Genomic DNA, 22691 nt, shown 5'->3' on the forward strand with positions numbered 1-22691 from the left:
TTACTGTAGCATCATATAGACTAATCATGGATTAATTAGGCTCATAAGATTCGTCTCGTAAATTAGTCCGAGACTATGCATGTGTTTTATTTATAGAGTACATTTACTATTTATAATAAATGTCCAAACATCTGATATGACTAGAGACTAAAGTTTCGATAGAAACAAATACCCCTGGATCGCAGATCTGGATGGTTTGATGACTTCGATCATCAATCAAGCGGTGCTCAACAGCAAATGATGGGCTGCACCGCCTATAGCTGCAGAGGATCCGTGGAACGACGCTTTCTGGGAGGATGATGTGGCGATGGAAGGTGCACGGCACCAACCTGATTACCTGAATCCTAAAGCATTCAAGCAAAGCAAGGCATGTTGGGGTTGGGGTTGGGGGGTACCTGCCACAAAATTGAACCCGTTTACATTTGGAACCTCCTGATTACTGCTTATTTCAGCAACGTTGGTGGCATTGCACTGAACAATGTTTTTACAGAATGCTCTCTCTCTCTCTCTCTCTCTCTCTCTTTTCCTTTTTTGAGAAAAAAAAACTGTCCATTGGATCAGATAATTTGCAGATAGGATATTAAATTCAAGTAATGTTTAATGGTCGGTGTAACCAATAATAGAAATAGTTGTTGGCAAGAGATTTGCATTTCTGGCAAGTAGGAAACCAGCTTGAGAAAAATGTGTGTCTAATAATGATAGAAATCCAATATTTTAAATTCCATACCTGAATTTAACTGTTCTGGCCAGTTTATTACGGTACTTTTCACTAACTTCGAACCAGTTATGTGTTGGTTACATCACTAATATGTTGATTGTTGAGACATGGTGAAATCTGCTCTCCTTCACTTGCTCCAAATAACACTAAATATTCCTTTTGAAGTCTAAAACAGTTTTAATAAACATTGCCAGACAACAGGGCTTAGCTAGAGGGTATGCTAGGTATGTCCTGTCATATCATGTACTCCATATTCGGTATATATATACATACATATATATATATATATATATATATATATATATATATATATATCTAAAAAACTCAGCTAAATATAAATATGTGTTACCTAGTGTATGTATATTGAATCATGTTGTTATTTTATAATTATTACTGATTCGCGAAATGCATTACCAAATTGCATAAGATAATTTTTAGACGGGCATATCCTTAGCTAAAATCTTAGATTCGCCACTGCTAAATAAAATCTATGCAAAATGCCCCATATTCTAATATCAAAATTTCAAATGCATATCTTGATCATGTAAGTTCATATCAGTGACCACGGTTCATCAAACCATTGGTTATTATCGCGTGGTTCACGGTAACCACGGTAACCAAACTTACTAAAATTTCTTGATTAACAAATACTCCCTCTGTCAAAAAAAAACTAATTCATCGGTTTTTGTGCCATCGTTTGGCCATCCGTCTTATTTGAAAAAATTTCAGGAAATTAGAAAAAAAATTAATCACACGTAAAGTACTATTCATGATTTATCATCTAATAAAAACAAAAATATCAATTGCAAAAAAAGTTTTAAATAAGACTAAGAGTCAAAGATTATAGGTAAAAAGTGAAAAATTGGTTTATTTTTGGACGGAGAGAGCAGCGGTTTTCACTTCAAACAACATGGTTGCTGTGGTAAAACCACAATAAAGTTGTTCCTATAGTGGATTTTTAATCTTTCCTAAATCAACATGCGACGATTTTCGTTTCGAACCATATGCATGGTTACTGTGACAATACCATTCTTATGACCGATTTTGAATTCAATTTTTTAAAGCAAAGGCATCACAATTTTCACAATTATTGTGTGATAATCGTGCTGTTGTGGGAGGACGGATTGCGTAGGTCAAATGATTTCCTGAACCCTGAAAAGACTTTGATCTTGAGTGAAGCTCCAAATATGTAGAAGTAATCTGTCCAGAGATGATGATAAGGGTGCATCTCATGCAAGATGCTTTATAATAGCAAACAGGCTATTAGCCTATCGTGATAAATAAAATTCTTGATATTATGGCAAATAACATTCCTAATAGCTGGAAAGTTTGTTGGAACATCTATATTCCAAGAAAATTGGAACATCTAAAGTTTGTTGCATAACTGGGATCATATTAATGTGGAATGTAAAAGAAAATGAGGGCAAGGTGTCAAGGTGAGGAAATAGGAGGTTGTGCATGAATATGAAAATGGCAGAGTAATACAAAAATTTTACTAATGTTTAAAATGAAATCAGAAAATATATTGGTCTAAGAGACGTGAAAAGAATTTGGCTAATGTCTAACATCACATCGTCACATATGACCAAAAATATCGTTTTAAAGCACCCCAAATGTATACTCCTCATGTTTTGTATTAAATATATTAGACGTCACTCTACGTTTGTCCTAAGCTAAACCTTTTTACTAATACTAAATTTATAAGAAAATATATAGTCATTTGCAACGCAAAATAAATCTGCTATAACAATATATCTAACGACGCATTTAATTCAACTAATTTTATTATTGCATAAGATTTTATATTTTCCTATAGATTTAGTCAAAACTGGTACGATTTTAACTTTAGTCAACTTGGAAGATTTTAACTTACAAAGAGAAAAAAAACACAAAACTATTCATAATATAAGACGAAATGAGGGGGAGTATATATTTATCGAAGGCGCGAAGCCATGCAATACATCAAAAATAGGAGGGGCGAGGTAGGAAAGCTCTCCCACCTTGAAAAAGTAAACCAACCAATCGCGGCACCACCACCACCACCGTCGCCGCCGCCGTCGCCGCCTCCTCCTCCTCCCGCGATTCCAAACCAAGCCCAACAAGCCACCCATCCCCGAACGAGACACCGCGTGTCCGCCGCCGGTGGGGTCGCCGGGGGAACGACGCGCGCGCCCGCCCGCCCGCGGAGGCCGGATCTTGGGAAGGAAGGGCGGCCGGTAGCCAGGAGGAGGAGGAGGGAGGATGTCGCGGGCGTCGCTCTCGCCGTCGTCGTCGGGGGACGAGGAGGAGGAGGAGGACGAGGGCGTGGAAGGGTACCGCAAGGGCGGGTACCACGCCGTCCGCCCCGGGGACCAGTTCGCCGCCGGCCGCTACGTCGCCCAGCGCAAGCTCGGCTGGGGGAACTTCTCCACCGTCTGGCTCGCCTTCGACATCCAGACCCAGGTACACCCTCCGCCCCCCCCCCCCCCCGCCCCCCTTCTGATCCGGCCAACCAAGATTGCGTGCGTCTCCGCTCTTGGCGGCGCGTACCTGATCCCTCCCTTCCTGCCAAGAAAAAGATCGAGGAGAGGAGAGGAGAGATGGCTTCCATCGAAGATCCCGGGTCCTTGTCGATTAGGAGAGGAGATCAAAATGGAATTCGATTGCCGCTGCTGCTGCCGCCGCCTCGTTCTCACGGGTTAGAGGGTCGGGGTCCCCGCGAGGGGGGAAAGGGACCGATGCAACCAGTACGGATTTCCGTTTCATATTTTTGAAAATATATGCGTTTCGATTTAGTTTGTCATTTTCTTTCTAGGAAATTCGCTTATCCGGTACCGGAAAGTATCCACTTTTGATGCCGGAACAGAATTACAGTTTGGATGTTTCTTTGTTTTTATGCGCGGTGGAGTAAAATGTCTTAAAAAGTGTCATATAGCCAAATATGTCTGTTCTCATTTAATAGATGCTGGATAAAAAAAAATTTGGCTGGTTTTGGCCGGCTCTTTTAATGGCTGTGATCCAATGATTCTGTTTTTTTTTCTCTCTTAATTATGTGGATTACATTTTGTAATAATGATTGCCATGGTTTATCCCAGTATGGTAGTTTCTTTAATCTTATTGTACTGACAATTGTTCTGGTGTTTTTCTTGTTTACTGAGCAATGCCTAGTAAATTAGAAGTGATTAGCTTCATTGCTTCAATGTTCTGGAGGAAAATTCATTATTCTGAGTTTTGATCTGTTATGCAGAAATTTGTGGCTCTTAAGATACAGAAGAGTGCACCAGAGTTTGCTCAGGCTGCCTTTCATGAAATTGAGTTTCTTTCTGAGATCACCAAGAGAGATCCAACAAATTGTAAATGCATTATCCAGCTGATAGATCACTTTAAGCACGCTGGGCCTAATGGGCAGCACATCTGCCTTGTTTTTGAATTCCTTGGAGATAGCTTACTTAAGCTAGTACAATACAACCGCTACAAGGGCATTGGATTTCGACGGGTCAGGGAAATATGCAGATCAATTTTGATAGGTCTTGATTACTTGCATAGAGAGCTTGGGATCATCCATTCAGATTTAAAGCTTGAGAATATTCTTCTTGTTTCAACAATCGATCCCTCAAAGGACCCCATACGTTCTGGACTTAAACCTAATCTTGAGAGGCCTGAAGGGAATCCTAATGGAGAAGCTATGCTTAACCCGATTGAGAAGAAATTAAAGATGAGAGCGAGGAGGGTGCTTGCAAAGCTTGCTGAGAAAAGGAAATCAGCTGCAGAATATGCACGTGCTGAAAGGAGCTTGGATGGGATTGATATGACATGTAAGATTGTGGACTTTGGAAATGCTTGTTGGGCTGACAAGCAATTTACTGATTTTATTCAGACAAGGCAATACCGGGCACCAGAGGTCATCCTTGGTTCAGGATATTCATTTCCTGTTGACATGTGGTCATTTGCGTGTATCGCTTTTGAACTTGCAACAGGGGAAATGCTATTTACACCCAAGGAAGGACAGGGGTACAGTGAAGATGAGGTATGTATCTTCTTCATTAATCCAGCTCATGATGTTTGTTCTTGAACGTTAAATTTCTGTATTCATATAGTGTGTTTGTTCCAGAGAGAAGTGATTGAATGAAATGAAGTTAAAGGAGGTAGACAAAGGCTAGATAAATATGTTATCTCAGGGTTAGATTGTACTCCCTCCAGTTCCATAATATTGTCGTTTTAGATAAGGGTGTGGCCAAATTTTTAAAACTTTGACTACTAATAACTTAAAATATTTAGTTTGAAAATACTAGGACATCATGTATAGTTGGGTTATGATGGGTTATAAAGAATACTATAATAAAAGTAAACATCTATTTATTTTTTGTATATATTTTAATATAAAATCAGATAGATTTAGAAGACTGTGTCGTTGTCTAAAATGATAAGAATTATCAAACTGGAGAGAGTAACGCTTTAGCTAATGCAATCTCAGAGTTAATCTATACAAATCCAGTATGGCTTAGCTGTCCTTAGTGCAGGACGATGCAAACAATAAATATTTGTAACTACATATGTGATGTGTATGTGCATCATCTCTCTGGCTAAAACTTTCGCATGTTTCAACCTTATTTTTGAACTAGATGGCTCGGCCTGGCAGTTGAATCATCTTTTTTATAATAATTTGCTTCCAATTAAGGACTGTCTGTTATGCAGGATCACCTGGCTTTGATGATGGAGGTCCTTGGAAAGATACCAAAAAAGGTATACATATTCTTTTGTTGGTCAATATCTTTTGGTAAGATCATGATTCTCACCACTGTAATCTTTTGCAATGAGCTCAGATTGCTACCATGGGGACAAAATCGAAGGAGTATTTTGACCGTCATGGAGACCTAAAGCGGATAAGAAGATTGAAGTTCTCATCTATTGAACGTGTCCTAGTTGACAAATACAAAATTTCTGAATCGGATGCCCAGGAATTTGCTGAGTTTATTGGCCCTTTGTTTGATTTCGCCCCAGAGAAGCGTCCAACAGCGGCACAATGCCTTCAACACAAATGGCTTCAATACAATGATGAAAAAATCAACATTAGTGATGCCAAAACTGCTAGTGTTGCATGCAGCCCTGGAACTACCGCCAGCAGTGATTCTAAGAGCATTGATGTAAAACACAACATTGGAGGTACACCTGACACTTTTGCCGAGAGAGCTGATGCAAAGTGCAGTACTAGTAAAAAAAGCATTGTCAACAGTAATGCTGAGAATTCTGATGTACAACCCAACACTGAAAATGTTGGCAATAGAAATTTTAAAAGCACTGATGTTAGTTCCAATACTGTGAGCATCATGAACAAAGATTCCAAAATCACTGGTATAAAACCCAGTATTAAAAGCTTTGCCAACAGAAATGCCAGAAGCTCTGATTTGAAGACTGATATGGGGAGCATAGCCAACAGAGATGGTGAGACGATTGATGTAAAGCCCAACATTGGCAGCACCACCAGCAGAGGTGACAGTAGTAGTGACACAAAGAGCAACATCGGAAGCATTATCAACAAAGATGCCAAAACTATTGATGCAAAACCCAGCACCAGCAGGGATAGCAAGATTGGTGATGCAAGGAGCAACATTGAAGGCATTTCCAACAGAGATACCAAGACCACTGATGTGAAGCATAACATTCGAAGCGTTGTTAACAGTTATTTGAGGAATTTTGATGTGAAGCGCAATAATGCTGGAAGCATTGCTGATGGTGATGTCAAGCACTCAGATTTGAAACCGAACACTGTAAGTGCTGCCAATGTTGATGCCAAGAGTATTAGTGCAAAGCCCAGCACTGGAAATAATGAAAACTGTGATGCCAAGAGCACTAGCACAAAACCCCACATTGGAAGTTTTGAGAACAGTGGTGCAAAGAGTATTAGTGCAAAGGCCAGCACTGGAAGTTTTGAGAGCACTGATTCCAGAAATATTATGAAGGCTAACACTGAAATTGATGCTAACAATGATGCCAAGAATACTGATGTACAAACTAATACTGAAAGTGTTACCAGCAGTGACGATAACGACATTGACACGAAGCCGAACATTGGACGTGTTGCTGCCAGTATACAGAGGTTGGAGAGCAGCATGGGTAAGGTGCAAAGTGGGAGATATCGGTGAGAAAAATCCGTGCTAGCACTGATCCAGTACCTATTTTGATCGGCTTGGATCTTTTTTCTTTTTTTCTTTTTGTGGAGAGGCATATTCATTTTCATTAGATTTGTGTCATTGATTTGATTGCTGAGGTTAATAACTACCCATGTGATGGAGCCAACCTTCAAGATTTTAGAGGATCTGGCAAGCACCAGCTGATGCTTTTACATATCTATATGTTCTTGCTAACTGTAAAAAGTTTTGTATTTGTACACACAATACACATGGAGGTACATATTTCTTATATACCCCTGGACAAATGGTGTTAATGCTCACAGATTTTATTGACATTCACGGTACATAAAAATTCTTTTGGACTTGATCAGTCTGGTACTCCCTCTGTTTCATATTATAACTTTCTAGGTTTGTTTAGATTTATTCATGTATAAAGATATATCTTTTGTGTCTGTGTTTAGATTCATTAGTATACTTATAAATCTAAGCAATGCTTGAAAGTCTTGTAATATGGAACGGAGGAAATATCACACAAACACCTCTCAGTACAATGATTAGTTTCCTTGTGTTATTCTCTTCGGATTTCAATCACGAAGGTTTATGATGATGATTAATGTTACTCAATGTGTGCTTTTCTTTAGTAACTCTTATCTGTATTGCGTGTGATCTCCTAGGCTTTCTGGAGGAGGTTTTTATTATGCATAAGCATGAAGTTGCTAAGTATGAGTAATTGTGAGTGTTAAGGAAAAGGGCGTTATACAAAAATTCCTTACGGGACCTTGTTTATTTTCGATTTGTACCAAATGAATCTATCATAATTAGTAAACGATAATGGTAGAACTGCCGAAAACGGACCTGTTACAAGATCAACTTGGACCAGCTCTTAGTCCTTTACAACATACGATTCAAAAAGTGCATAAATGTTTGTTTTCGATTTCTACCGACCGAATAAATCAGAATGAATTAGAAAATAACAGTTGTGTGGTAGTATTATTAAGGGAAAATTTCATCTATACCACAAACTTTTGAGCGGTAAAAAAAATATCATAAAATTTCCATCTTCCCAACGATACCACAGAATGCAACGGGAGTCGAACGGGAAATAGCGTTCACATTTCATAGGACTAAAATACCCATGTGTAGAAGAGAAGAGCGTGCGAGGATGAAGTTGAACCCAGGGCGTTGGCCGGCGGGCGAGCAGGATGGGCTGGGTGGCTTGGGCGTCGGCTGGCGGGCTGGGTGGTGGCAGGCAGGCGTCGGCCGACGGGCAGGGCCTCGGTTGGTGGGCGAGAAGTTGCCCGGCGGGGCATTGGTGTTGATTGGCGGGCAGGGCGGCGGCCGGCAAGGCGTTGGCGTCGGCAGACGGGGCGTCGGTCGGTGGGCGAGGCAGTGGCCGGCGGACAGGGCCTCGGTCGGCGGGCGGGGCGGCGACCAATAGGGCGTCGGCCGTCGGGTGAGGTGGTGGCCGAAAGGCAGTGTGTTGGCCGGCTGGGCAGGTCGTCGGTAGGCTGAGACCGCCGCCCAGTGATGGCCAGCACGACGCAAATGGGAGAGACGGCGCAGATTGACTCTTCTACTAGCTTGGGGCAATTTCGGGGAGGGTAAACCTGTCAATCGCGCTATTTTTCATGTCGTCCTGTTCCACTCCCATTGTTTTGTGGTATTGTTGGAAAGGTGAAAAATTTTGTTGTATTTTTTGGTACCGCTCAAAAGTTTATGGTATAGATGGAATTTTCTCTATTATTAAAAGATAGATCAATGTTTTTTTTCTATTTCTACTCACTACTACCTCTGTCTTGTAACAAGTACATTTCTGGAATTTAAATTTGTCTCACTCTTCGTGGAGTATTAGTTATTCAATCAATCATCTTATATTCAAATATCTATCCAATTTACTTCTAGATATCTCACACTCCATACCAATACCATATCTTATTTAATAAGAGGCATTTAAACTATTTTCTTTATAACTAATTTGTCTCTACAGTATTAGAAATGTATTTATACTAGGATGGAGGAAATATATCAATTAGAATTAGTATACAATCATGATAGGACATATTGAAAGTGGATCAATGTATGTTTTGTTATTTCTATGGACCAGAATTAATCAGAATCAACAGCAATAGTGGTAGAACTAATGGAAACGCCTCTAAAACCATGGGCTAGACCTTAACCTAACCTAAGTTCCAAGGTTCGTGTTATAGGGTCCCATTTTCTCCAAACAAATGTGAAGAAAATGTTGCATCATCTTGAATAAACCTCTTGTATAGTTGTATGTAGCATGTTGTGTATAGTTTATCCTTACTATGTTGAGTGATTCCGCTATGCTATTGCTTTTTATGATATGATGATAGTATTAATTGTATACATATAGAATAAATCATTACTTATATTTGCATAGTGTTAGTACATGATGTTATATACTCCATCCTTTTCATATTATAAGGCCTTTTAAATTTGTCTAGATTCATCCATCGATCGATTTATACAACTTGTATATGTTTATAGATTTATTAGCATATATAAATCTAGGCAATGTTAAATAGTCTTACATTATAAAATAGAGCGAGTAGACATGTACTGTTTAGTTAAATGTCAAATGCATGAATATATAATGAATATATAGTAACATGGTTTAGTGTTTCTTGGTTTCCAATCAATATCAGCTTGTTTCTACTATAATAGTTTCATTTTCCAATAATTTGATAGTTATCATTTGTTTTGGCTTTGCCATTTTCAAGAGGAAACACACATGGTGCAAGGAGTGATTTTTAGCAGATTATCATCAATTCCGATCATCTCCACCAATAGTTGATGTCACTGCAAAAGAAAAGAGGAAATAGTTGAGGGAAGCTATAGCCTATATGGTGATAAGGATATAGCAAATGGCCTGAGATAAGAATATAAAAATAACCCCTGAACTTATTGAGTAATAAAAATAAGAGATTTATAGACATAATAAAATAAGTATCTCGACGCCTATCTATTCTTTCTTATTTGAGTCATGACCTTAAAGCCAACACAAAACAAAACAAATTCACCAATGGTTAGGCTACAAGCCAACTTTGATTTGGAACGTCCACATATTTGCCGGTCCCAAGCGAGCTTGTATTCTCTGAAAGAATTTGGTAGCAACTATTGAGTATGCTAACCTTTTGATCTAAAAATAGGGTTAGATCTAAAAAGGGCGAGTTAAAATTTCAAAGACTTTTGAGGTTTACAGTTGGGGATTTTTTAAAAAACCTTTTTAATAAATAATTTTATTACTAAATCTCGGGAGAAAATATTTCCACCGTATGAACTTTTTGGCCACATCAGTGTCGGTGGCGTGGCAAGACAACGCTGTCATGCCACTGACAATGGCGTGACAAGCCTACCACGCCAAAAACTCTGTGTGGCAGCGTTGTTGCTGGCGTTGCTAAAAGGTTCATCCGGTTGAACTATTTTCTTGCAGGTTTAGTAATAAAATTATTTATTAAAAAGGTTTTAAAAATACAAAAATTTTAGATTTGGGTTACAAACGGATGCATGAATTTTCATCCATTACCACCCCTACCGGGTAGCTAGAGTAGATCAATTTTATGGTTCTTAAGAAGGTACGAGTAGGTACCACTTTCTATGTAAATTACACTAAAATTTTAGTAACTCTCGGTAACTACTCAATAACTATAAAATTGCTCGCTAGAGTAATGTTGTCTATTTGTTTTTTTAGTGTTTAACATTATTGACTTTTAAAATACAATTAATCATTTATATTATTTAAAATTAATAATAAAATAAATCACAACTAAATAAATAATAATTATATAATTTCAAAATAAATGATGAAATATACGTATAAAAATCAATCCCGCGGAGCATTGGAAAATTGAATGGAGTACTATGAACGAGGTCAACCGTTTCCACCAGCTTTTAGGCAGAGTAGAGTAGAGTGCAGTGGCAGTAAAATTCACAAATTGACCTCGGGATTCACCCAAATTGATCCGACGCAGACGCTTCGCTCTCCTGCTCGGCTGCTCACTCTAGCGTCTGCCATGTGGTCCCCGGTCCCACCCGTCAGCCAGAGCCTTCCTTACCAGAAACACAAAGTGAGAATCGCCCATACACGCCCCTCCTCCCTCCCTTCCTTCCTTGCCACGGCCACCGCCCACCGACGGCGAACCCACCCGACCCCGCTCCTCCGCCGACGCCGGCCCATTTTCCAGGACGAGATCCGGGGGGCTCTGCTCCCCACGTAACCCCCCAATCCCCACCCGCGCCCGGTCCAGTCCCCCGAGCCCAGCAGATTCGGATCCGCCGGCGATGGATCCCGCGGAGGAGAGCTCTCCGCCGCCTGCGGACGTCCACGAGGAGCCCGCGGAGGCGGTGGAAGAAGATAAGGCGGCGGCGGCGGCGGTTCAGGTGGAGCCCGCGGCGCCGGTAGAGGAAGAGCGGGCGGCGGAGAGAGGAAGCGATCACGCCGGTGAGGGCGGCGCGGAGCGGAGCCGGGAGGAGCTGGAGCGGGTGGTCATGGAGCTCAGCTTCCAGAACGAGTACCTAAAGTCCCAGATCGCGGCGAGCAGCGCCGAGGGCGCCAGCAGGGAGAGGGGCGCGGAGGAGGGGTCGGAGCTCGTGAGGGGCTTGAGGGAGCAGGTCGAGAGGCTGAGGAAGGAGGTGGAGGAGCAGAAGCAGACGCAGAGAGCCACGGAGAAGGCCCTCGAGCACGTCAATGTCGCCTACGCCGAGGCGGACGCCAAGGTCCAGGACCTCACCGCCAAGCTCACCGAAGGTTAGTTGCTTTGCTACTGTCCCGTAGCCTTTGCCGGAAATCGTCAGCTGATGGGATTGGAATGGCGGGCGTGTACCACTCTAACATCTCACTTCACTCTAGGACTGAAACTCAAGTAATTTTGGATCATTTTATTTTCTCGTTTCTGTTTAGCTACATGGTAATGATACTGTAGATTGTCTTGCTGGTCAGCTGAAAATTCCTTCATGTTTTTTATACAGCTGATGGCGGCCTTACTTGCATGTTGCATGCAAGTTAAAGATTTGTATATCAAGTAATTCAGATAGTCTAATAATTAATATTGTAGTTGGTAGTCCATTTGCCATGAAACTTGTTTGTTAACCCACCTGATCAATTAACTTGCATCCTCCAAAATATGACGATGTATGTACATGTGCATAATACAAGCAAGTCAAGCACCGATATGAATCACACTAATTGAAGGTCCAGTTATTTTTTATGCTGGCATCTAGATCTGCAGATGCATAGTGGTATGGTGCAGATTACAGCAACTGTAGATAGGATCACATTCTCATGCATGGTTCCTCACGACCTCACTAGGAAAAACTAGTGCGGGTCATTTATCATCATATTAGTATAATGTTTCTAAACAAAATTTAGCTCTGAAGTTACTGTAGTTTAGTTTGATCAGAATACATCTTATATTATGATGCAAGCTGTTTTCCATTTGCTGCTCTATTATGTATGACTGTAGTTTCCTTTTTTATGTACAATCTAAATCATTATTAGTTCCATGTATGTAGCTCAGCAGAAAATGGATAAAGAAATAAAAGAGCGAGATGACAAATACGTTGAGTTGGATACCAAGTTCCAGAGGCTTCACAAGCGTGCTAAGCAACGGATACAGGATATACAGAAGGTGACCAATTTGAGCTATCCTATTTGTACATTAATTTAGGTCTGGGATTAGTTGATCTATCACTTTACAGTCTTGATTTTCTTCCATTAGTGTGGAAGTCAATGAAGAATTTTGAGAAGTTCGTACAATTCAATTCAACAACTGATATGTTGTAAATGTGTAAATGACTTGTTCCTACATGTTGCCTGTAGAATGGTACAAAGTAATATATTGTACACTGACATTTCAATGCAATTCAAATAACCCTTTGAAATCAGTAGCAGTTTTTTTTAACTTATTTCCTGACACATTCGTATGATCTTTACAGGAAAAGGATGACCTGGAAGCTCGCTTTAATGAAATTAACCAGAAGGCTGAGCAGGCCTCTTCTCTCCAGTTGGCAGCACAGCAAGAAGTGGAACGTGCTCGTCAGCAGGCTAGTGAGGCTTTACGGTCAATGGATGCTGAAAGGCAGCAACTACGAACGGTGAACAGCAAGTGAGTTACTGTAGTAATAACAATGTACAATGCACTCACCATACTTTAACATGTTGCTATAAACCCTGTATTCTCTTTTGTATTCATGATGGCGGGACCATGTGATCCAACATGAATGCTGGGGTGTGTTCTATTGCCAACTCTAGCTGGCCTGTTGTAATTATGTTTCTATGCTTATATCTTGAACACTTGTATAGGCAATTTCTGATGAAGTTTATGGCCTATTTTCTGGCTTTCTGCAATAGACATGCTAATGATATACAACTTATACTTACCAGTCGACCAAAATCATGTGTAGGTTAAGAGCTAACCTTGATGAGTCACGTGTTGCACTGGAGGCCAGGAATAATGTCCTTGAGAAGTTGCGACAATCATTGCTTGAAAAAGAACAGGTATGTAAATGCAGAAGGTATTAGGCCCCCTCCATTTCAAATTACTTGTTCTATTTTTGTCCTAAGTCAAATATTTTGATCTTTGATCATCAATTTCTACAAATTCATATAGTTTAACAACATAAAAAAAAATATGTTATGAAATAATTTCTCATGTTGAATCCAAAAATGTAAATCTGATGATAAACTATATGAATTTCTAGAAATTGATGGTACAAATTACAAATAGTTGACTTAGGAAACAACTAGAACGACAAGTAATTTGAAATGAAGGGAATGTTTCCTCTGATGAACTGCAGCATTATTCAGCACATAATCTTAAAAAAAGTTGCCATACTTGAAATGCTGTAAATTGTATTAGGACATGCTAAGTGCCAAGGCGGTACCCTCTGATGCTTATGTCTAGTATTGCTGTTGCATTGGTTCAAATTTGGGGTCATAATTTGTCATATCGGTCAAAAATCAGTTTTTAACTAAATAATCAAACAAGTTAAAGATTCATGTTCATCTGAACATCCCAATGTGTTGCTTGAGCTTGGCTGTTGATACTCATGATAATAACTAACTGTTGTTTGTTTCTATGAGCTAAAATAATGTGAAAAAATAATCTAGCCACGTTTTCCTAGTTACATGTCAACTATAACTTAAATGGACTGATCCAATGTTTGTAAAGTTGTTAGAGCAAACCCAAGCATCACTTCAATCTGCGGAAGAAAAGAGAAATACATATATTGCGGAGCTTACTGCTAAGCATCAGAAGGTAAAGAAAACTAATGCAGAAAAACAGTTTTGCGCTCATAGATTATGTTAACTTGGCCCTTTTTTCCCTATAGCAATCTGAAAGCTTGGAGGCACAGCTAGCTGAGGTTTCTGCAGAGAGGACAAAGGCATCTGAAACAATTAAATCTCTGCAGGTATTGATTTGCACTGAAATTTTCTTTGGACATTATTTGATTGCCACAAGCCCTATTCTGTTCTGGTATCCTCAATTTCTGTTGTGCTCCTGACTTTTGCTTTATTGTTAAAATAACCCATTAAGAAGACTAGAAGATTAATCTCATTATGATGGGACTTAGTGATGAGTTAAATGAAGCATCCTTGTCTAGAATATTTATACATAATTGAACTTTTCCAGATGGTGCTTGTCGAGAAAGATTCTGAAATAGCTGAAATTGAAGCAGCTTCAACTGGAGAAGCTGCTCGAATTAGAGCTTCCATGGAGGAGGTTAAAGGCGAGCTTGCTCATCTAAAGGACCAACATGTACGATACTTTCTTTGTACAAATTCACTTATTGACTTAGAATGTTGACCCATGTGATAGATGCCAAAGTGATTTACATCGTCAATATCCATAGCTGTTGTGGTGGTTAGTATTTATGATTACTTGATGGGTTTGATGAATGCATTACTTGTTTCTATGGTGCATCACTACAAATGAACAATATTAAAATGTTTTCTCCTTTGGCATGGGATTTCTGCCTGTTATTCTGAGTTCTGATCAGGCAGTACATATGTATATTTTTCGATTAGCTGGATAGCATACTTAATTCTTTTAAATGAATAACTTGTATATATCACATAGATTTACCATGTTATACACTTGTATGTTCTGTCCATGCAACCATGTTTCCCAGTATGATCTGTTTGATTCATCTTTTTAATCTGCAGATTGACTTGCCTATTGCATTTTATACCATTTTTTAAAAATCAAATCACCATCTCATTACAGGAACATTTTAGATTTGTAGTTGAGACTTTCCTTTGAACAGCCCTTTTTTGGCTCTTGATGCTGTCTGATCATCATATTTTATGAAGTCATCAGGACTAACTAGATTAGATCTGATTCAATATTTACTCAGGAAAAAGAAAGGCAAAACTGGGAAACCACTTGTGAATCCCTTAGGACAAAATTGGAAGCATCAGAAAGTGCATGCCTTAGATCTGAGATAGAATCTGCGAAAGTTAAAAGTAAGTTTGCTTTCGAGACATTATATTTTGACTTGGAGAGATCACATGCATATAAATATTGGACTATATTGCAGGTCAACTGGAGTTGGAGTTGTCAAAACAAAATCAATTGTTACAAAGCAAAGATTCTGATCTACAGGCTGCAAAAGCTGAGGTATACATTTAATGTGATTGATTGTGAAGCATTATACACAAAACTGAGTTTCGAAGTATATGTCAAGATTCATAATTTGAAGTTTATATCAATACTAAATTTATATTTAATGGAACTTTGACTTCTTTGAAGGGTTGAGTATCACTTTTTCTACTTCATTCTTGCAGTATATAGCTTGATTTAGGCTGGCAGAATCGTATTAAAAAAAGGCTGGCAGAATCTATTCTAGGCCTCAATAGCAAAGTTTTATAATGTGACCAAGCTACTAGTTATTGCCACTATTGAGTGCAGTTTCTCATCCATAATAGTGAGTAGTGACTATTCAGTTGTATACACTCATATATCTTTGTTGTTTGAAATCCTTTTACGCAAGGAATTTATACTGTTACTTTTGAGCGATGATGAGAATTATATATGCTATAAATAAGTAACTGTGAATTTCTTTGATATCCTTTGATATATGCTACAACAATTTATATGCAGTTGTATTTTGTCTACCTCACTACCTCCTTTTATACTATGACTAGCCAAAATGGCTTAATTGTATTATCATTGTTCTGTCCACTGTGCATATAATGAATTAATGATTAGTTCTAAGCCCAGAAGATGCATTTGACATTACATGCGGTGGAATCAGCTGTTAGGGCACCAACTAATTTTAAAGAATGATTCGTTGATATTTTCTAATGGAAATGTGCCACAGGCCCATAGTCAAGTTGTCAAAATGCATGTCGACATGCTTCCATTTGTAACTCCAATTTAGTCTTTTGAACTTTGCAGATTAGTCGTCTGGAAAGTGAATTTTCCGCATATAAGGTCCGCGCACATGCACTTCTGCAAAAGAAGGATGCAGAGCTGAACACAGCTAAAAACTCAGATTTGCTTAAAGCAAATGAAGAAGCAATGATGGTATTACACCATTTTTAAAGATTGTACTGTGACCAGAGATTTGAACTGGCTTGATGATTATTTTGCTCTGCTCCAGGAAGCTGAAAAGGAAATTTCAGTTGCCTTAGCAGAAAGAGATAAAGCCATCCACGACCTTCAAGTTGCTCAATCCAAATATGGTGAAGATATTGAAGCAAGGTGAGACTGACTGGCTTAACATTCTAGTCTGCAATTGTGTGTTGTATTCTTTTGATCTGTTCGTGACATATTGACATGGAGCTCCATAATTGAAATGATAGTCTGTATCAACTGTGAAATTAATATGCTATGCACACTAGCTGTACATTAAGATACTACCTGGTAATCTTTGCTAAATATTTTCAGTTTGTCCTTTACAAATGAACTGGCTGCAATAGCCTGGTAGCAGCATGCATTGTAGCAATGTCGGTCATGTTATTCTATTTGCGTCCTGGTGATTGCTATTCATTCTATGTTCCTGTAAGCTGATTAGCTGATGCACTATATTACTATCAGCCTATTCTTGTAAGTTTCATTCTATACTTATGTTTCATCTCAGGGATTTGGCTCTTGCTGATTCTGACAAAAAATTAAAGAATGCCATGGAAAAATTGGATTCTCTTACTTCTAAATTCCTATCGGAAAAAGAATCATGGGAGAAAAACCTGGCAAGTGTAGAGGAAAGCTGGAGATGTAAGATGTCCATGATTTACTTAGAAATCATTGCCCTCACTCCACAAAAGGGTGTGGTATCTGATGGTAAATTTTTTCAATTGGGTGATGCAGTAAAATGTGAATCTATGAAGGCTCAGAGCAATGGGCATGCTGGAGATGAACTTAAGAAGAACTTGGTGGAGTTGACATTGAAATATGAGAAACTGAAGGTTTCTTCCTGTGACATTTGGTCACTTTATCTGCATACTCATCTAATGTCTTTGACACAGTATTTTAATATATGCTTGCCTTTTTAGGATGAGCATGATTCTTTCCGTGATATTGCTGATAGAATGCTTGAAGAGAAGGACCGGGAGGTGGCTAAGCTCCTCAGGGAAAACAAGGATCTTCATAGTTCTTTAGAGGCTAAAGCAGCAGTAAGTCAGTTTATTTTAAACACAAATTACTATCTTTGTTTACTGTATGGAATATAGTAAACACATTCTTAGTGTTCAATATGTCCTTTGTGACATTATATTTGTATTTATTCATCTTGTTTATGCACTTGAAAATTCATATCTAACCGCTAACAACAAATGGATCGTAGCATGCAATGTGTAAAGCTGATATCTATAAAACAGGTGAATTCCATTTATATCCCCCAGTACATATTCTATCATATATAAATTTAGACATATCCAGTTTGATGTCATGCCCATCTCAATTTAGCCATCTTTTCGCTTATGCTTATGCTTATAAGCCAAAATTTGAATTTTGAAACTTTTTTCCGTTGTAGTTTATTTTCCAGCACTTGCTTTCAGATCACTAACAACACACATAGAAAAGTTTTACCCACATGCTATTTTTGGAATCATTAATAAGCGGTTTCGCTTATGCTTATAAATAGCAAAACAGTGTGACCGCTTCTCTGGGAACAACTCGTGTGCACAGTATAATTTATACTCATTCTGTGTCAGTATTGACAACAAATGTCTAAATTCTGCTTTGTTCCATTTTATTAAAGATGCATTTGTGGTTGTAGTTGGGGGTAGATTTGGTAAGTGAAGGGCAGCAGCGAAAAGGGCCATGAGAGAAAAAAAGAGTTTCTGCAAAAAGAAAAATCAATAGTAAAATCTGTTGCAGGTGCCCAACTTTTGTGTTATTTTCACCAGTAGTAGTTATAGACATCCCTTTCTGTGGAGCCATGTTAGTGGTGCCTTGCTGCTGACACTTGCTGCAGTATGCAGTGTCCTGTGTCCAACCTCCAGAAACTTCTGCTGGCTGTTTCCTCACATACTCGCCACTGCTGCAAGACATCAATGCATACAATTGTCATCTGCATGTTGCCTGCAGTCACTTCTGCATGAATGGAAAACTAAATGATGTGTGAGTGGGAGAGGCCTTTTATTCTTTAGTGGATCCTTTTGTGACTAAGAACTATAGGCCCTGTGAGGAAATAAGTACTTCCTCCACATTTAAATATATGACACTGATTTTATTCAGTCTTTGGTTTGCAATTTTTTGACCACTATTTTTTCTATTACAATTAACAGTAATATCTAACCAAATTATAATATTGTGAAAGTACTTAAAAAGAAAAAAAATCTACCCACATGATTTGTATGTTTTCAAACTGAATAGTTTATGGGCTATTTATGGTCAAAGTTTCAAATGTTTAACCAAATAAAGTCAACAATGTCATATATTTAAATGCAAAAGGAGTAATATTTTACTCTTCCGTGGGGATATATCATTTCGAGTGGTATAACTATGCAGCTAGGAGTAGCTGAAAATACACAGCGTGCAAGTAACTACCGTTTTGAAAGATGACTAACACCTAGAACTTTGTGACATTGTTGACTTGTCCTTTGTGACCCTTTGCATTTGTATCAATGGTAAATAGTAGGAAAACATTGATTTTGAAATTCTTTTAATGAGATTATTTCATTGTTGTTACAGATTAGCAACAATGGGAATCAAAATCCAGGTAAATGGTTGTGGCAGTTTTCTTCATGCTGTTATACCTCCTATCCTATATTCTTCCCTCGGTTTAATAGTTACTCTCGACTTTTTTTGACGTGGACTTTTGTTTCTGCAGGACCTGTTAAACAGGATGCAATGGACATTGAACTGGCTGAGCAGCAAATTCTGGTAATATTGAGTTTGAAACAATGTTGGGCACGCCTTTAAAATTTAAGAGAAATCGATGGATATTGGTTGTGCATGAATTGAACTGCACTTCTGATGTACTTTTGCACTCTTCAATTCTTCATAGCATCACTTACCTACTTATCACTTAATTTTGCTGAGGTTGTGCTGTGATTTATGATAACAAATCATAATTTCCAATTAGCCAAACAAACCAAAATATTTTCTACCTACCAATATTGGTGAAGTATATAAAAATGGATTAGACATCTCAAGATCCTCAACTTAAAGTGTGCTATCTACATTTTCAGCTTCTTGCACGGCAACAAGCACAAAGAGAAGAGGAATTGGCTCAGTCACAGAGGCATATATTAGCACTTCAAGTCAGTTTCAAGCTTACGTATCATTCATTTGTTTTTTCATTTTATTGTTACCTACTATAATTTATTCCTGTACCTTTCTGTAGCAAGAAATTGAGGAGCTTGAGCGTGAGAATCGCCTTCATGATCAACAGGTTTGAGTTTCTTACACCTATCTTTAGTTGCATGCCAGAGATTAATGATTAGATATCCTGATTTATTTGAGTAGCACAAAAATTTCCTGTGTTTTTCTAGTCATGGAATGTGAACTAGGGTTAAATTTTGTTTATAAGTTTAACTAGATTTATGCAGTCAGGGAATGCTAGCCTGGATTAAGATTTGCAAGATATATGCACCAAAATACCTTCATTTGAAGATTGGAGCATAGAGTGTGTGTTTTGACTAATATTTTTTGTTTCAGGAAGCAATGTTGAAGACTGAGCTTCGTAATATGGAGAGATCACAAAAACGAGAAGGAATAGATATGACATATCTAAAAAATGTGATTCTAAAGCTTCTGGAAACAGGTTAGTGAACTATTGTCTTTGACTGCAGTAAATTGACTGATGATCTAAAAATTATTTGGTTTATGCTATCACAGGGGAAGTGGGAGCATTGCTGCCTGTGGTTGCAACATTACTACAATTTAGCCCTGAAGAGGTAAATTCTTGGTATAAAACTGAGTTCCCTTGTATATGATTGCTTGCTTTCTTAGAACTTTCACCAATGCATTATAAAAGCCATCACCTCTGCACCCATGGGCCACAGCTCCCTCTGTTCCCCCAGACCCCTGCTATGTCACTGCAAAGCAACCGATTGGTGCCATACTGCCATAGTGTCCTGGTTCTCTTTAGCTCCTTCACTAGATTGCCCTGCTATATGTACCACATCCATGTTAATCATGGCGGGCAGCATTGAGCAGTGTTTCAGTGGTGTCAACCTTAGAGCAGCGGTGCATGATTGTACAAGATGATCTTGTGGTGGATGGCATGGGGGCACCGGCACTGTTGTCTGGTGTTGGCTCGTTCTGTAGTGGTGCCAGTGGCAACCGAATCCTCTTCTTCAGTCGCCATCACTAGCTCATTGTTGGCTGGGTACCATATGTCTTTCTGTACCTATGTGAGGTCAAATGGTGCTATTGCCCTAGGGTAGAAATGCCATTTTTACTCTCCTGAGTCCCTAGTGCATTTTAATTGTGTGTGGCTGTTAAGTATTCTACTAGCCAGCCAAAATTTTTAATGATTGGGATGCCACTGAACAAACTATCGCTATGAGACATGGTGAAAAAGAAATTCATGCTGCATGCCTCCATAATACGTGCAACATTTTATATTATGTGCATTTTGACTTGGTGGTTGTAATATTCGTTTTGTCTCCATTAGAAAATCTTAGATTTAACTTAACTGAAAAAGTGGCGGAATGATTAGTGCAACTTTCTTCTGCTTAAGGTTTACTGGGACCAGTCATTTGTGGAAATCTAGAATAAGTAGGTGATTGGGCTGACTCCATAATTACTTGGCCTGCTTTGTTATTGGGATTCTTGAAGCTTACTATACGATGCTAGAAAAGAGAGATGCATTTATGGCACAAGAAATATCTCAGTGTTGCACTATAGCATGTCTGATTTGCATTTTAAGGTTCAGGAATGTTGAGTTTTAACCTTGCACAGGCTGATGTATCTACAATTTTGCATATATTTAATGATCTATGACATTTAGGCCGCGTTTGGGTAAGGGGTGGGTAAGTTAACTTATCTGGCACGGAAAACGTAGTAATAGATTAGTACATGATTAATTAATTATTAATTATTAAAAAAATATAAAATAGATTAATATGATTTTTTAAAACAACTTTTCTATAGAAAATTTTTGCAAAAAATACATTGTTTAGCAGTTCGGGAAGCATGCACATGAAAAACGAGAGGGTTAAGTTAACTTATAAGAGGGGGCGAACGCGGCCTTAGTCCGATGCAGAGGCTTAAAATACTGGCTTTTGGTATTGGGAATGAATGACAGCCATTTTTCAAATATTTGAATGTATATTTCGTGCAAACAATAAATCCCGCCTTTAAAAAAGTTTTAATTCCTAATATGGTTAGCCAGAGTGCCAGATAGCCGTTGAAAAATTTAACCCTTCAAAAATACATACATACTTGCAGCATAAACTGCCTCATTGGACATGTGACCGGGGTAGCGTTAGTCTGCCAACTTGTATTGTGGACCGTTGTCTAAATCCTGACGACAAAATAAAGCCAGAAGGCCAATACTTGTTAAGATGTTTGTAATCATGAGCTTAAATCCAAATGAAGTGTTTGTGGATCATCTCTGCAGCTGTAACCATGTACGAGGATCATACTCCTGACGTTGAAAATTTGCTTACTATAATGTTTTCCCTCTGTTTTAAACTTGCAGCTAACGAAGTGTCAGCACGGTGTCCTTTCAACCGTGGCTTCATCGCAAGCTGCTGCGGTACCGGACGGTGGATCCACGCCGAATTCGTTCTTTTCAAGATTCACATTCTAGTAGAGAGAGGTACAGGACATAGATTAACATTCTAGCTGGGGAGTAGCCGGAGAGGATGCTATTTGCGTTGGTGATCCACGAAATCCCAGCGGTTTTTGCTGGCCATGGACTATTCTATTTGTTTATTGTTTCCAGTTTGCCTCTTCCTCTCGTCACGTTCTGTAAAACTAGTGTATATAAACATCATGAACATCCGTGGCGCATATGGGTTCAGGGACAGCTGAAAAATGAATAGTCCGATAGGAAGAAATATATTGTTCTCTATGACGAGGAAAAATGTTGTACAATCACATTACCTTGAGTATTTGAAAACGAAAATCGTGAATCATACTGATTTGAGGCGTTTGTGTTAATTGCTCTGCTTGCCCGTGTTCAGCGCGAATTTAACCGCCCTACTGTGGGTGATTCTCTTCTCGTATTTAGGGATGGCCGTGGGTTTGATCCGTGGGTATTTTAGTATTGACTATAGTTTAACTAAATGAACTAAATTTTATTTTAAGGTGAAACTTAGTTTATTTTGTTGAACTTGACCCTAAATTATCCGTGAATCGACCAATGCCCATCCTTACTCGTATTACAATTTTGTGCGAACGCACTATGTTGTGCTCAGCTTGTCAGCGAGTATTTCTACT

At 38.8% G+C, this 22691-nt stretch overlaps 2 protein-coding genes and 1 long non-coding RNA gene across 3 annotated transcripts; 2 read left to right on the forward strand and 1 right to left on the reverse strand.

Annotated features, from left to right (window-relative positions):
• Positions 1 to 232: 232 nt before the first annotated feature.
• LOC107304642 lies at positions 233 to 2804 on the reverse strand. The gene is made up of 2 exons (XR_001550713.2): positions 2719 to 2804; positions 233 to 395 (listed from the first exon to the last, which is right to left on the reverse strand). It is a non-coding gene; the product is annotated as an uncharacterized LOC107304642 (long non-coding RNA).
• A 61-nt stretch (positions 2805 to 2865) lies between these two features.
• Positions 2866 to 7192, forward strand: LOC102714847 (serine/threonine-protein kinase SRPK-like). The gene is made up of 4 exons (XM_040525965.1): positions 2866 to 3160; positions 3945 to 4724; positions 5393 to 5440; positions 5521 to 7192. Exons 1-4 carry the CDS (start codon positions 2960 to 2962, stop codon positions 6838 to 6840), a joined length of 2349 nt encoding a protein of 782 aa, XP_040381899.1. The 5' UTR covers positions 2866 to 2959; the 3' UTR covers positions 6841 to 7192.
• Positions 7193 to 10941: 3749 nt separating this feature from the next.
• On the forward strand, positions 10942 to 22397 carry LOC102705266 (protein GRIP). The gene is made up of 21 exons (XM_006657622.3): positions 10942 to 11599; positions 12364 to 12479; positions 12787 to 12956; positions 13255 to 13348; positions 14022 to 14108; positions 14182 to 14262; positions 14484 to 14609; positions 15208 to 15316; positions 15391 to 15470; positions 16251 to 16379; positions 16456 to 16556; positions 16936 to 17069; positions 17163 to 17260; positions 17348 to 17467; positions 18990 to 19017; positions 19129 to 19181; positions 19490 to 19561; positions 19645 to 19692; positions 19959 to 20064; positions 20139 to 20197; positions 21949 to 22397. The coding sequence occupies exons 1-21, from the start codon at positions 11134 to 11136 to the stop codon at positions 22057 to 22059; spliced, it is 2388 nt and encodes a 795-aa protein (XP_006657685.3). The 5' UTR covers positions 10942 to 11133; the 3' UTR covers positions 22060 to 22397.
• Positions 22398 to 22691: the final 294 nt, after the last annotated feature.

This window comes from Oryza brachyantha, chromosome 7, assembly GCF_000231095.2.
Source record: "Oryza brachyantha chromosome 7, ObraRS2, whole genome shotgun sequence".
NCBI classification, from domain to species: domain Eukaryota; kingdom Viridiplantae; phylum Streptophyta; class Magnoliopsida; order Poales; family Poaceae; genus Oryza; species Oryza brachyantha.

Excerpts from the sequence above, each read along its gene's own strand:
- LOC102705266 (XM_006657622.3), top strand. The coding sequence starts at position 11,134 with ATGGATCCCGCGGAGGAGAGCTCTCCGCCGCCTGCGGACGTCCACGAG. Across the intron at positions 16,380-16,455 it reads CAAATGAAGAAGCAATGATG|GAAGCTGAAAAGGAAATTTC; the intron begins GTATTACACCAT and ends GCTCTGCTCCAG. Across the intron at positions 19,182-19,489 it reads TGGCTGAGCAGCAAATTCTG|CTTCTTGCACGGCAACAAGC; the intron begins GTAATATTGAGT and ends CTACATTTTCAG.
- LOC102714847 (XM_040525965.1), top strand. The coding sequence starts at position 2,960 with ATGTCGCGGGCGTCGCTCTCGCCGTCGTCGTCGGGGGACGAGGAGGAG. Across the intron at positions 3,161-3,944 it reads CCTTCGACATCCAGACCCAG|AAATTTGTGGCTCTTAAGAT; the intron begins GTACACCCTCCG and ends TCTGTTATGCAG. Across the intron at positions 5,441-5,520 it reads TTGGAAAGATACCAAAAAAG|ATTGCTACCATGGGGACAAA; the intron begins GTATACATATTC and ends CAATGAGCTCAG.